The sequence below is a fragment of the Schistocerca gregaria genome, unplaced genomic scaffold (assembly GCF_023897955.1).
Source record: "Schistocerca gregaria isolate iqSchGreg1 unplaced genomic scaffold, iqSchGreg1.2 ptg000579l, whole genome shotgun sequence".
Lineage (NCBI taxonomy): Eukaryota > Metazoa > Arthropoda > Insecta > Orthoptera > Acrididae > Schistocerca > Schistocerca gregaria.
The window spans coordinates 149508-164321 of NW_026061970.1; the positions used below are offsets into that span (position 1 = coordinate 149508).

A 14814-nucleotide genomic window follows, 5' to 3' on the forward strand; every position below is an offset into this window, starting at 1 on the left:
TTCATTACTATCAGTGAGACAAGTATTTGAAGCATATTGTATGCATGTACAGTGCAAAATACCATACAAATACCGGTTTGTCTCCATATGAGGTAGTGTATGGTCGAAAAATGCCATCACCATTTGATTTGGTGAGGCTACAGAGAGGAAGGACTTGAGAATCTGTATGTCAATTTTCAAGGACAATTCAGGATGTTTGGAAATGGGGTTCAAAAGGTGAATACAAAGGATTTGGAAAGGCAGGAAGACTCAATGATGTGGAAAGGATATTAGCGCAGTATAGATTGGGGCAATGGGTAATGCTGTCCAGCCCCTATATGCAACAAGGGAAAATGAAGAAGTTCCTCATGAGGTATCAAGGGCCATACCAAGTTGTTGAAACCACATCCCCTGTTAATGTTAAGCTTCAGCTGCCAATTAGAACAATGATAGTACACATTGGGCGGTTATGGCCATTTAAGGGTTGCCTGGGTGTGATTCCAGGGGCGTCACAGGAAGGAGAGAGGAAGAAAGAGAGAGTGAAGAGAAGTGCTAAGCACAGGGAAAACCAAGAAGATAGAGTACAGCATGAAGTACCATATGCTTTGCAATCCAGAAAATAGTAGAGTATTTGTAGTTTTTTGTTTTGTTTTCGTGTCATGTATCATTAGGTTTGCATGGATTAATTAGTCAGTCATTGTATTTTATGTGTGTTTTTGAGTATTGTGAGCCTGCTAGGGGCAGCAGTATTTTTGAAGAGGGGGAAGGGTAATGGTGATCCCTGTCCTCAGGCCACTGAAAAGGGAAGTGTAGCATTGGAGGAGAATCAAATGCAGTTCTGGAGAAATAAATGTGTCGGAGTAAATTTTGCAGCAAAGCCATAATAAATAGGTGTTGAATGATGTCAGAGTTGTATGATTTCCTAATTAAATTTTTAGTTATCAATAGTGCTGGGTCAGGAAAGTCATATTTATTGCACCAGTTCATATAATGTAAATTTAAGGGTGACAGTTATCACACAATTGGTGTTGAGTTTGGGTCAAAAACAGTGAATGTTGAAGGAAAATCTGTGAAGCTACAAATATTGGATATGTGCACGGTGCAGTTATTTTTAGCCAGGGGACATTGTGTAGCCAAAATTGAGCTTGCAGCAGGTCGGGATGCATTGGATCTTCTCCACCTATGAGAATTTGGTACTAGTAGCATGTTGTTTAGAGTGGGGAGTATTTGCAGAAGCGAAACATATAGAGCTCGAGGGGAGTGGAATTTTAATCAATGGAGCTAAGTGTAACATAATAGGAGCAACATTCCATCTGCCAGCGGCAGTTTCAGGAGTCACGCAATTGAATATTATGCAGCCACAGCTGTATTGGCCAGAAGCCACTTTAAGAGTTTTTGCCAAGGCGGAATCTGACCTTGTTAAATCAAACTGGAGCCAGGTCTGTTGAGATCCATAAAGCAGTTCATTTCAGAGCAAAAGGGGTGCATATCAGCTGAACAGCTTGTGCAACACGTCACTCGGTATAGGAAATGTAATGGCAAATGACAATGATTTTGAGCACCTCTGTGCCAAGTGTCATCGCAGCCTTTACTTTGTTGTGTGTTGTTTTCTTTCTGATCAGGTGGATAGCTAATTCCAAGAGGGAACCGAGGGCATGAGATGAGTAGGTAATGGGTTATTTGAGCAGTAGTCATCCAGTAAGGAATTCTTAGGTTTTGTTTCATGTCATGGTTTTAATGAGCACTAGACCACATTTAAGTTTTCCAATATTAAGGAAATATGCCATAGGTGCTGACCCAAACAAATTAAGAGCTAGTTAAGGATCGACCCGGGGACCGGGTCTTTCTGAAGAGGGGGATAATGTAGTGGCATCACAGTTGAAGATAGGAAAGTTAGATTCAGTGCAACATTCCTGAGTGCACAAGTTACAGCCAGTTGCAGGACTGTTGACAGTAAGTTACATTGACCTGTGGTTGCGAAGTAGAATGGAGGCCACAGGGCTGTTGAATCACTTGAAAACATAAACACAGCAGTTTGCATGGTGCAAGCTACAGGCAGAAGGGGCCCACTGGTGCAACCTAGGTGTTCTGACTCGGAGTGGCATGTTAGCAAAATAGAGGTGCACAGCCGTGTATAAATAGGTGCCAGATTTCTAACAAGGCATTCAAGTGTGGCAGCTCTCCTGGAGCTCACACCACCAGCTACGTGCAGCAGCAGATGGGGTGCCAGCTTTCGAGTCCACAGCGGGTTGCCGGTTTGACCCTCTGAGGCCAATGCGGGGTCCGTAGCCAGCCAGCCAGTGGCGGGCCACTCTTTGGCTTGCTACCGTGGGCAGTTGTCCTGGCTTTCAACATATGCCGGAGGCATCCTGAGGTGAGGGCTCCAGATTTGGACGCTGGATCGTGTGTGCTTGTGGTCGCCATAATCTCAGCTACACCAGTGAGGAAGGACGCAGTGGGTGGCTCGGTAACTCCCAGCAGAGTGACGCTGACTCAATGGGGAAGAAGACCGATAAGTCAGCTCCAGCTGCAGCCCTGCAACCCATCACTACAAGGCCAACATAGCAGTGCATTGCACTGGGTTGCTGGGGCAGTGGTCTCAGCCTTGCAAGATCCTGTGACGAGGATGGAGGTGAACGGTGCACTGTAGTAGAAACAAATAAAGCATTTGGAAAGGACGGATGAGTCTTAATATGGTGCCTTCTACCTCTTCCTGCTACATTTAGTCATCCTGATACATTCAGTGGCAAAAGTTCCCACTACAATATATAGTTATGTAAATAAACTTTGGACAAAACTGTTAATTACTTTGGAATTAATTCAGGGCTGGTTTCGCTAACAAGTTTTTGAATAGAGCCAAATAGATACTTTAAGATTACTAGAATTTCATCTTCCAAGTGTTTACAATTATTACAGAATTTATACTTGTTTATGTGTCAACAATAGAGTTTACGTTATGAAACAATTACTGGTTTCACCCTATAACAAAAGATAATAACTAAGAATAACCAAAATAAATTAGAAAATCAAATACATACATCAAACTAAGCACAAAATTAGATCTGGTGTTAAAACCTTTAGAACTGAGCCCCGACTTTCATCTTTTATGAAACTATAGATTATATTCATGTATTTTAATGGTAAATTGTAGAAAGTAAAAAAAAAGGATTTTAATGAGGTAGATGGCAAAACAACAGCTTGCTTCATCATAGTGTTTAGCATCTTTCACCCTTCTACATCACATTAAGGCCTATGCGATAGAATGATTGTGTGTATCAATGTGAGTGAGATGGGAGTGAGTGAATGAGTGTCAAAAAATGGTTCAAATGGCTCTGAGCACTATGAGACTTAACTTCTGAGGTCATAAGTTCCCTAGAACTTAGAACTACTTAAACCTAACTAACCTAAGGACATCACACACATCCATGCCCGAGGCAGGATTTGAACCTGCGGCCATAGCAGTCGCACAGTTCCAGATTGTAGCACCTAGAACTGGAATAAGTGTCATTTTATAGATTTCCTCGTCACTGCATTTATGTCTTTTAATATGTGTAAGCACGCTGACAACCTCAGTGTTGAGTGCCCGTAAGCTCCAAAAAAGACACACACACACACACACACACACACACACACACACACACACACACACGATAGTACATGAAAACGTGTTGATAGACACGAAACAATTGTAACAATAAATTGCAGTTGGGAAAGTTTGTGGAAAAAAGTGTAAAAACAGGGAGAACACTGTGCTGGTGTAAGTTGTCACAAGCATACTGGTCAGCTAATATGTAGGACGAAGAACCATAGTAAGCACTGGATCAAGCGCACCTATCACAAGAGAGGCAGGAGACACATTGACAAGCAATGTGCTGCCAATGCTCTCTTGACAGCTTGTATTTAGGTTGCTAACCGGAGGGCCTCACTGGCGCACTGACTGATTCACACTTCCAGTTTTGTGTCTGCAGTCCACTCGGGGAGTGGTTTAGTTGAGCACAGGCTATGCCAGTACGTAGGGTCCAGAATTGTGACTTAGCAAGATTACTGATATTGTCTGGAAGAGGACTATTACAGTTGGGCTTGTACTGATACACATGGACTCTATTCAGGAAAAGTAAATACTTCAAGTTCAAGTAAATAAAGAACTGTATTAATGCACATAAGCATTTATGTTGTAGAAAGAGGATACCAGCCACTGATAACACCATCCTGCCCCTTGCTTCCTTGTGGTACAAGACTCTGTAGTGGTGAACGAGGATAATTCAGTGGTGATTGGAGATAATCAACTTGGCTGAATCATTTGGTTGCTTCCCTTGTGTTTTGGCTTGCAGAGGTGCTTTTGTTCCAGTGTTTTTATTTTTTGTCATTGTGTTATTGCATGTATTCCAGAAGGGGAGCTCCAGAACTAATCAAATTTTTCTTTTCAGGGGCTTTGCTTGTTTTTAGCTAAAACATACTTGTGTAAATGATGAATTCTCCACCACATTGACCCCCTGCTGCCATGCCTCACCCAAAGATGGCCAGTGTGCAGATCTAACACCAGTTTTGCAGTTTCAGAACCAACAAATTACTACCCTGCTAAGGATGATACAACAACTACTGGCTGCACAAGCTGCGTTGGAGGCACAACCAATGAACCAATCAGCCAAACAAGTGCCGCTGACCAGTATACCACCACTCCAGCAATTTAAGGAATCAGAATAAGGATGGCTTGAATACCTGACTCAGTTCCAAGCACATTGTAAAGTTCATCATGTTCAAGGTATTGTAATGTTACAATACTTACTTTTGATTGTGGGGTCCCCAGCATTCAGGTTAATACAAAAACTAATCCCAACAGTGTCTTCCGACAAACTCAGCTATGACCGAGCAATCACTGCATTAACTCAATACTATGACCAGCAAGTCCAAGTAGCTGCATCTAGGTATCAGTTCTTTTGCTTGCAGAAAAATCCTGAACAGAAGTACTACCAGTGGTACACAGTGCTTTCAAGATACACAATGTAATAACATTCAGTGTCCCAGAAAGCAGAATACAGGAACAGATCTTATAGTACTGTGATCCATCACTTTCCCAAGTGTTGCAAATCTTAGAGCAATATGATATCGGTGCCTTAGTGGCCGATAAGTTTGACCAGGCCCAGATTTATCAGGTCAATTTGCCCCTTGTTCGGAACCACACCAACGAGCCACAACACCAAGTCCATACACAGCCATGCAGACAGCCACGTTGACATGTAAACAGGCCTGTGAAGTTATTCAAGTCTTCCCCTAGATGTTCTGCTTGCTATAACATAAAGGACTGCAATGTGTTACAAGTGTGGAAAAAAAAGGCCATGTCCATGCAGTTTGTTTGCAGTGACACGAAAAGGCCAATTTTGCCTGCTCCTAGGAAAAAAACAGGCTCGTGCAGATGCAGTGAACACTGTGGTTTTCAAAACCTACAACAGGTTCTGACAAAAGTAAGATTAAGGTTGTGCCTCCTTCTCACCTTAGTGCTGTGCAATGCTGTTCTAACAAACTATTTGTCTCTTTGCAAATTACTGGTCATTGTGTAAACTTTAAGTTAGACACAGGTGCCTCAGTAACTTTGCTTAATCGTGCCATGTATGAATAGACTAGCTCACCAAGCCTTTCTAAATCTAACAAGCACCTCACAGGTTACTATGGATGGGAAACTCCAGTGCTTGGTTAGTGTAGTTTGCATGCCACTTACAAATGTAAAACTAGGACAGTGAATTTTGCTCTGTTGCAATTAAGAGACAATGAGAACATATTCACTTTAAATGCCTTTGGTTTTGTTGGACTTATCATCCAAGATATTGTACTTTCAGTGTCTGCTCTTGACTCGCCGGCCACGGTGGTCTTGCGGTTCTAGGCGCGCAATCCGGAACTGTGCGACTGCTACGGTCGCAGGTTCGAATCCTGCCTTGGGCATGGATGTGTGTGATGTCCTAAGGTTAGTTAGGTTTAAGTAGTTCTAAGTTCTAGGGGACTAATGACCACAGCAGTTGAGTCCCATAGTGCTCAGAGCCATTTTTTGCTCCTGACTCATAAGACAATTGCATAAAGAATTTCATGAACTATTTTCAGAATGAATGGGAAAAGCTAATTACTTTGTAGTGCATGTTACATTGAAAGACAATGCACAGCCTAAGTTTTTCCAGGCACACGCAGTTCCAATTGCTTTAAGAGACAAAGTAACCAGTGAATTGAAAGAATTGCAAGATGATGGTGTAATTGCCCCCCCCCCCCCTTCAAGCTAGTTAGCACGTCCTCTCATTTTGTTACCTAAGCCTTCTGGTCGCATTTGCATTTGTGTTGACTTTCACTTCAAGTCTACAGTCAGTCAACCCACAGACAGTAGTTGACACTTATCCATTACCTCGCCCTGAGGAACTTATGGGCAGGCTTTGTGCAAGACGTTACATTTCTAATATAGATTTGCCTGATGCCTACTTGCAAATTCCATTGGCTGAAGAACCACAAAGTGTTTGTTGTAAGTATACACTTAGGACTGTTCAAGTATTTGCATTTGCCCTTCAGCAGTGCTCTTGTGCCCTGCATTTTTCTCTGTTACTTGGAACAGCTAACTGGAAAAGTCCCATTTTGTTCAAACTATATTGACAATATTGTTGTCTCAGGTTGTACACCAGAGGAACACATTGTGAATTTGTGTACTCTTTTTTGAGTGTTGTCAAAGCAGAACCAAAGTGTTGTCTCGAAAATTGTGACATTTTTCAAGCCGAACTACAGTACTTAGGTCATGTGATAAACAGTCAGGATGGGCACCCCCCACAATTTCATTTGCTTGAATCCATTACCTGAGTGTTACTCACAATGTGTGTGAAGTGCGGTCAGTACTAGGCAAGATGGCATACCATGTTCGGTTCATACTGAATGCCACTCAGATCACGGCTCCATTGCATCACTTGCATCGCAAATATGTACCTTTTGTGTGGACTAAAGACACATTTTAGAAACTCAAAAATGCCTTGCTTAGTAACAGATGTTTAATGCATTTTGACCCTGCCAAGCCAGTAGTTTTACGAAACCAGTGCGATGCTTTCACACAGAATTGGTGAACAAGATAGACCTATTTATTTTGCATCAAAGTTGTTAACTCAAATCCAACAAAATTATTCTCAAGTAGAAAAAGAGGTTCTCGCTGTTGTGAATGGTGTGACAAAATTCCATCACTGTTTGTATAGTTGCATGTCCTTTTTAGTGAGAGATCACATGCCTTCGCAGTCCTTGTTTCATCTATCACAGCCAGTGCCTATATGCACTGCTCAAAAATTGCAATGATGGGCTTTGTTGCTTTCGCAGTATCAATATGAAATTGTGTACAGACCTATGGCAAAGTATGGCAATGTCGACAATCTGTCTCACCTTACAGTTGGTTCAGACTCTGATTCTGATGCATCTGCCATAATTTGTTGCCAAATCGATGTGCAGGACTCTAATTGCTGGAATATTTTCTCTTGCACTACAGAAAAATTGTGTAGGCCACAGAAGCAAACCCAGGTCTCAAGATTTTGTTGCATTACATTCACAGGTCTTGGCCTCGTTCACTGAACAGCATCCAGAACTCTGTTGTGCACCAACATTTTGCATATCAGCATAACAGGGTGTGATCCTAGTTCAAAATGACAGTGGACAATCACATGTGATTGTTCCCAAAGTGTTGCAAAAAGATGTGTTGCTATTGCTCCACCAAGGGGCATTGTTTGCAAGGACGACGGTTCAATCCTGCGCCCGGCCATCCTGATTTAGGTTTTCCGTGATTTCCCTAAATCGCAAATGCCGGGATTGTTTCTTTCAAAGGTCATGGCCGACTTCCTTCCCCCTACTTCCCTAATCCGATGAGACTGATGACCTCGCTGTCTGGTCTCCTTCCCCAAAACAACCAACCAACCAACCAACCAAGCAACCAACCATTGTTTCACTAAACAGTTAGTGCGGTGGCACTGCACTTGGCAGGGCATTGTCACCCATATTGAACAGATGACATCACGGTGTCATGCATGCATGGAAAACTAATCTGCACCACAGATATTCCCAGCTAGGCCTAAGACTCAATCACCATAGAAATGAGTGCTCATTATGGTCACCAGAAACAAATTTGCCCTATGATTCTGCTGCTTTTCTTCCCCCAGATTCATGTCCTCGCGACCTTCACAACTGCCTGCTGGTGCCACCAAGGGACCCCAGGAGGAGTGAATGGACAATGCACCCTCACCCCACTGTCCCCACTTGCCGACTTGGTGGACATGGCCCTGCGATTGCTGTCACCGTCATCACCCCAGGACACACCCTCAGGCCTGGATGTGTGCCCTGGCAGCAGTTTTCTGGAGGATGTTCCTGTTGCCTGCAATCCAGATAGTGGGGTACAGTTGGCATTATGCTGCCCTCCAGTCACATTTTGTGGCTCATCTCTACATTCAGTGTCCCGAATTGCAACTATAGCAAGATTACTGATATTGTCTGCAAGAGGACTATTACTGATGAGCTTGTATCACAAAACATGGACTCTTATCAAGATAAGTAAATACTTCAAGTTCATGTAAATAAAGAACTGTATTAATCCACGTGTGCACTTGTGTTGAAGAAAGACAATATTGGCCCCACATAACATCATCTCCCTTGCTTCCTTACATTATAAAACTCTTACAAACAAGAGGGAGTCATTGGAAAAATGAAATTTACTATGTTTGGGCAATAAAATAATGCAGGAGATTGAAGTAACAGTTGACCAGTGTAGCTTGTTGAACAACAAAAGCCCCAAAATATGGAAGAATCATGTAGAAGCAAGGTAATTAATGTCTGGGAAACAAGAGTGTTGTCAAATATGCAAATAAATCAGTGAAAGACAATCAGGAGAAGGTGCTTCAGTGTAGTGAACCATAAGCAGAGATTTATACACAGATTCATAAATAACAATAAATCCTTCTAAATGCATGGAAATCAGTACTAGAAAAGATATAGGGGCAAGATGTTGGTTCATATAGATGGTACAGATAAATAAATGAGTGAACTAGCACATAAGGTTTGAACAAGGCAGACAACAACAGAAACTGACAAAGGAAAGAAGGAATAGTGGCAATAAGAGCTAATACATTTTAGGGACTTTACCGTATACATATAATGCAGCACCATTGCAGACTAAGTCTGGTCTCTGATCTCAGAATGTATAGACACATATATCAAGTGTTAGAATAAATAACATATATTACAGAGTGCATTTATTCCTTTACAACACTTCCAATAACCAGTGTCTACATTGGTAACCCCGAGTTTACTTCTCCAATGAGTTTTTATGGCTGTGCAACTTCTGTGCATTTTCTGTGTTTTTGATTGTCGCTGACAGTACAGTCTGATCAGGACTGGTTACTGTGTGACAGCAAAATGGATACAAGGGGCTACTCACAAAGCATTGTAAATGCACCACACAATTTCTTCTTCCATGAGTGTGTAAACTTTAGTGATTCATAAGTGCATTCACAATGCACAATGTGCTGTGTACAACTCAACAATACCCATATTAGTCCTCATTATTGAACTATGTTAAGGTTACCAAAAGCGTCAAGCATTGTTTGGGTCTAATCCAACTTCCATTTTCCAGTGGTGTTCTTGCCAGAGAGAGTGTTGGTGAGCGCCATTTGGATGTAGGCAGCTTGAGGAATATGGCAGTGGTAAAAGTTTGCCAGAACCTGAAAATGATGGTGCTGAGCATAATCCTCCAGGAGAAGAAGTTTAAGTGTGATTTCAACATGAGAACTTGTAGGCTGGATGCTGTTGGCAGAGACAGAATGGTCGAGGAAGGTATCTGATGTGAAACATAGTTGAGATTTATCATCTGTTGGCAGTGAGGGCTGAATGGACTGAAGGGAGGAGAACTTGATGTTCCTCAGCAGAGGGAGAAAGGAAGGATAAGGATATTGTGGAAATAAGCGTAAGCAAAAGGCAGAGGAAGCAAAATGGAATCAATGAACAGCTGTCATGTCTGCATGGCATTTTTCAATCCAAAAGGCATGTAACAGTATTCAAATAGCCTGAAGACGGTTATGATGGCCGTCTTTGGAATATCCGGTGCATACACAGGAATCTGATGATATGATTTGGAACAATCTAATACGGAGAAGAAGGTAGAACCATGAAGCAACTGTTGAAATCTGGGATATGTGGTATGGGGTATTTGTTGATAATGGTGTGGGCAATAAGGAATGTGTAGCTCCACGCATGTGTAAGGTGCCGCCTTTTTTGGGAACAAGGTGAATAGGGGACGACCAGTTGCTATTGGAGGGACAGAGGATGCCCAAAGCCAACAGATCCTGAATGATCTCTTTGACATGCAGAATTTTGGAAGCATTAAGGTGCCTGGCCTTCTAAGAAACAGGTGAGTTGTTGGTGACGTGAATCTTATGGCAAGTGCCATTACTGATGGCTGATAATCATGTAGGGAAGTCAGTATGAGGGGTCAAGAAGGTATCCACATGCAACGTCAGTTCACTGACCCTTATGAACCAGGGCAATGTAGGACAGTTGTTGGCTGTAGTCGGTGACAGTAGGTATGATACAGGACTGAAGCAGTGTGAAGAATCTGGAAATTTGCATGCAGGTGTGTCTTGGAGATTCATCTGCAATGATGCAAAAAAAAACAGCACTCGGTGGGATGCTAGACACTGGAGCAGCCATGAGGTTATGCACTCGCCCAGGGAAGCACACATGGAAAGGGCAGCCAAGGAGGCAGAGAGTGAAGTGGTGCTGAACTCAGGTGTGCACGGAACTGGAGGTGTGGCAGAGTGTGGCGGCCTGCTGGTCAGGTGAAAGTTTGTATTGTTGTAGAAAATCCAACCTGATCACAGGTTCATCCACATTGGGAGTGTGGAAGGTCCAAGGGAAGGTGTGAACTGGTGAGAGGTGAAGCGACATCTTGAAGGATCTGTGGCTGCAATGGGAAAATGGGTGGTGGCGATCAAGGTGAGGGTAGTGGGGGATAGTGTGTCAACAGCTTCCTTGGCCAGGATGATGCTAATGTCAGTGCCAGTGTCGACAAGAAAGCAGATGTCAGTTGAGATATCTGTGATGCAGAGGCATCACGTTGCTGAAGCGGGTAGTGCAGTATTAGAAGATAGGTGCTGTGAAGGTACATGTTGGGATGTGGTGCCTAAACATGCCCACCAATCTTGTTTGGGTGGGTACATGGTGTGCGGCAGTTGCAGACAGCATCGCTGTAAGTAATGTGGAACCAGCACAGCAGGTAGGCCGGGTGTGGAGTGGGTGGGGGTAGCAGCTGGCAGTGGCGGTGCCAATAGTTGATCGGGCCACTGCTTGGGTGAGGTCAGTGGCTGTTGGGAGCCCTCTGGCAGTACATCCTATGTGCCAATGGGTGGCAGCTCCTGAGGGGCAGCTGAGGTGCCGAAGTGAGCACGGTGGCTTCTGCCCGCTGGGTGTGGAACCGGAGGCGGGAGTGTGCCAACTGAGTAGGATGGTGGAGATGTTACTGACAGGTGGTTTGGCCCACAATATCCAAAGAGCAGTGTCAGGCAATGTGTGGTCATTAATTAAATCACACAGATGCTGCCAAAGTTGTGAAGCAGTGCGGTCATCAAGATACTCCTCGTGTATAATGTGATGGATAGCCTCTGCCAGAGGGCGGGAAAGGTGCTCGATGAGCATTGAGTTAGCCATTGAATATTTGTGCAAGATAGGCAGTGAGAGGAGCAAGTCCCAGATGAGATTTGTAAGTGTGTGGAGATGGCTCACCAGGGAGAGAAATAGGTGCCGTCATCGGAAATGCCATGGACATCCAGGAGGTGGTCCACTGAGGCAAACCAAAGTTTTGGGTTGTCTTTTTGCAAGGCAGGTAGCTTAGGGAACCTGCCTGGTAACACATGTTGAGTCTGCAGTAGCAGCTGGAGATCGGTGCAGGCGGAGCAGGATGCCTCTGATGCCAGAAGTGCAGCAGTGGTTAATGGTGCATTCCCCGAGTTCTGGGTGGGGCAGTGACTGCATGCAGCACACAATACAAAGCGAACAGAGGTGGCAGTGAGCGTACATGCTTTCGTGGTGTGTCCAGCCAGAAAACCTGATGAAGAATGTGGTGCAGGTGTAATGGCTGGTGCCATTGCAACAGTGGGTGGGGGCTGGTCATGGTGGAGCCACAGGGCGGCAGACCCAGGAACTGGCATGGGTGGAACAACTGGTACCATTATAAAAGCGAACAGAAGGTCGTCATCGTGCAACCATGATGTGACGGTCATGGAAACTGGTGCAGTTGAGGCAACCGGTATCACAGAAATTGTGTGTGTGTGCGTGTGTGTGTGTGTGTGGGGGGGGGGGGGGGGGGGGGGTTGCTGCAGGTGCAACACTATGTAAATTAGAATGTACTACCCTGTCCATTGTAAAGTTCAATTCACAGTCCTGGAAATTTGCTGGCATGCCAAGCCATCCCAAAAGTAATGATGAACATGAAGGATAGACTACAATGTCTTTATCTGGAACATCCTCAATGTTGTGTTAGGCAGTTGGCATTGTCCATGTTGTGGCTGTGGTTGTGGTGCCATGCTAGGTGGTGGCCATGTTGAACCGGGTAAGATTAGGTGGCCGCCGGCGGGCATAAAAAACTGTTCACTTTTAACCAGGTTCGAAGGAGGTACACTTGTCCACTCATGGTTGCAATTGGCAGAGTTAAGGGGGCCCGTTACACTTGCAACGAAAGTCACACATAGATGCACTGTCGTGTAAACAATGCAGTTTGGCATGTGATGTGAGTGAATGATGAAAACAAGCACAAATAACACTGGATGAGACATTGACAGTGTTGGGGTCACCACTGTGTGGTTGTCATTGGGGATTAGTCGAGAGATAAGTCACTTCAATATGAAATATACATTTATTGAACACTTGTAGATATGACATTTATGGCCATTATACATATCATGAGCAGAAGATTCATCCCAGACTTGCTATTCCAAAGAAAAAGGTTCCCAAAGATAAGGTGCTCTACATAATAGATGCCACAAACTAAAGAAGTACAAATGTGGAAAGAAAAATATGAAGAGTTGCAATCATCCAAATGCACATTATTCATCCATCAGGAAATCCAAGCAAATTGTGTAATTTCAGTAGCCAAGATGAACTATACTTTTGCTAATCCTGGAAACAGCTGGGGTAAGGTAAACAATTCAGGCAGACAGTGATGAGGAAAAAGAAAACAGGGTGCCTTCATTGTTACTGTGAAACATATTGAGCTTCAAAACTGAAAAAAAAAACATATAAAAATGTGACTCTCCAACTTTCAATGTAAATTCAAAGGTATGTGTCTTAGATTCTGAAAGTCTTAACAATGTACGGTGCCAGTGAATCAGAATATGAAAAAGTAACAAAGTTTATTATCTTTGTAACAGTCTTGGTTGTGGGTTTGGTACTTTGGTAAATGACACAATAGCTGGAAAAGTAACAGCATTTGTTAAGCCTGGTGTTCCCATGTCTCAAATAGGAAGATTCATCCACATGCCTAGAGTAAGTAGTTCAACTCATAGTAGTTTTATTATGTGGTTTGGAGGATCAAATGATGTATTTAAAAATGAAACCTGAAAAGCCACTGATAAATTAAAAAAGTTTTAGGACAGTGGACTCACACAAATGCCCTGTTAATAAGTATTCCACACATATATGGCTTACCTCTGTGGTAATCTGTAAACATGGAGATAAGCACTGCAAATGTACTGCCCCCGAAAATAGGCACAAAACATGAAAATGTGGAAGCTGTTGATCTCACTTGTATAAGAAGTAGACTACAATTAAATGGGCTAAGGAAACAGCTTGTCGTGGAAAATATAAGCATATTTGTTGTCAAGAAATTGCAGTATAACATATACAACATCAAAGAAAACAGATCCATCTTCAGATGTTCTTTGCCCAATAAAACATCAATCAATCATCTCCCTCCTATGCACAAGTGGTCCACATCTCATAGGATGAAAAGATTCAAACTGCAGCAATTTAGAAGAAGACTCCAGGCTCCCACACAAGTGATTATTATGGACAAATCATTGCCAAGTCAGAATGAGGTTAGTAGTGTAATGGAAATGCCCTTAGGAAATTCTAATGTTAGTGTAAAAATCAGTACTGGTAGTCAAATGAATTGCAGCAACAAAGATCTTTCTATTTGTCATCAAAATATACAGTCAATAACAAACAAAATTTTAGATGTGGAGATTTCACTACATATACACTCCTGGAAATGGAAAAAAGAACACATTGACACCGGTGTGTAAGACCCACCATACTTGCTCCGGACACTGCGAGAGGGCTGTACAAGCAATGATCACACGCACGGCACAGCAGACACACCAGTAACCGCGGTGTTGTCCGTCGAATGGCACTAGCTGCGCAGCATTTGTGCACCGCCGCCGTCAGTGTCAGCCAGTTTGCCGTGGCATACCGAGCTCCATCGCAGTCTTTAACACTGGTAGCATGCCGCGACAGTGTGGACGTGAACCGTATGTGCAGTTGACGGACTTTGAGTGAGGGCGTATAGTGGGCATGCGGGAGGCCGGGTGGACGTACCGCCGAATTGCTCAACACGTGGGGCGTGAGGTCTCCACAGTACATCGATGTTGTCGCCAGTGGTCGGCGGAAGGTGCATGTGCCCGTTGACCTGAGACCGGACCGCAGCGACGCACGGATGCACGCCAAGAGCGTAGGATCCTACGCAGTGCCGTAGGGGACCGCACCGCCACTTCCCAGCAAATTAGGGACACTGTTGCTCCTGGGGTATCGGCGAGGACCATTCGCAACCGTCTCCATGAAGCTGGGCTACGGTCC

General features: G+C 43.7%; 1 protein-coding gene across 1 annotated transcript; it reads left to right on the forward strand.

The window, feature by feature from the left end:
• The first annotated feature begins 4365 nt into the window (after positions 1-4365).
• LOC126315922 (uncharacterized) lies at positions 4366-9115 on the forward strand. Its single transcript, XM_049992709.1, has 2 exons — positions 4366-4741; positions 8139-9115. The coding sequence occupies exons 1-2, from the start codon at positions 4733-4735 to the stop codon at positions 8547-8549; spliced, it is 420 nt and encodes a 139-aa protein (XP_049848666.1). The 5' UTR covers positions 4366-4732; the 3' UTR covers positions 8550-9115.
• The last annotated feature ends 5699 nt before the right edge of the window (positions 9116-14814 follow it).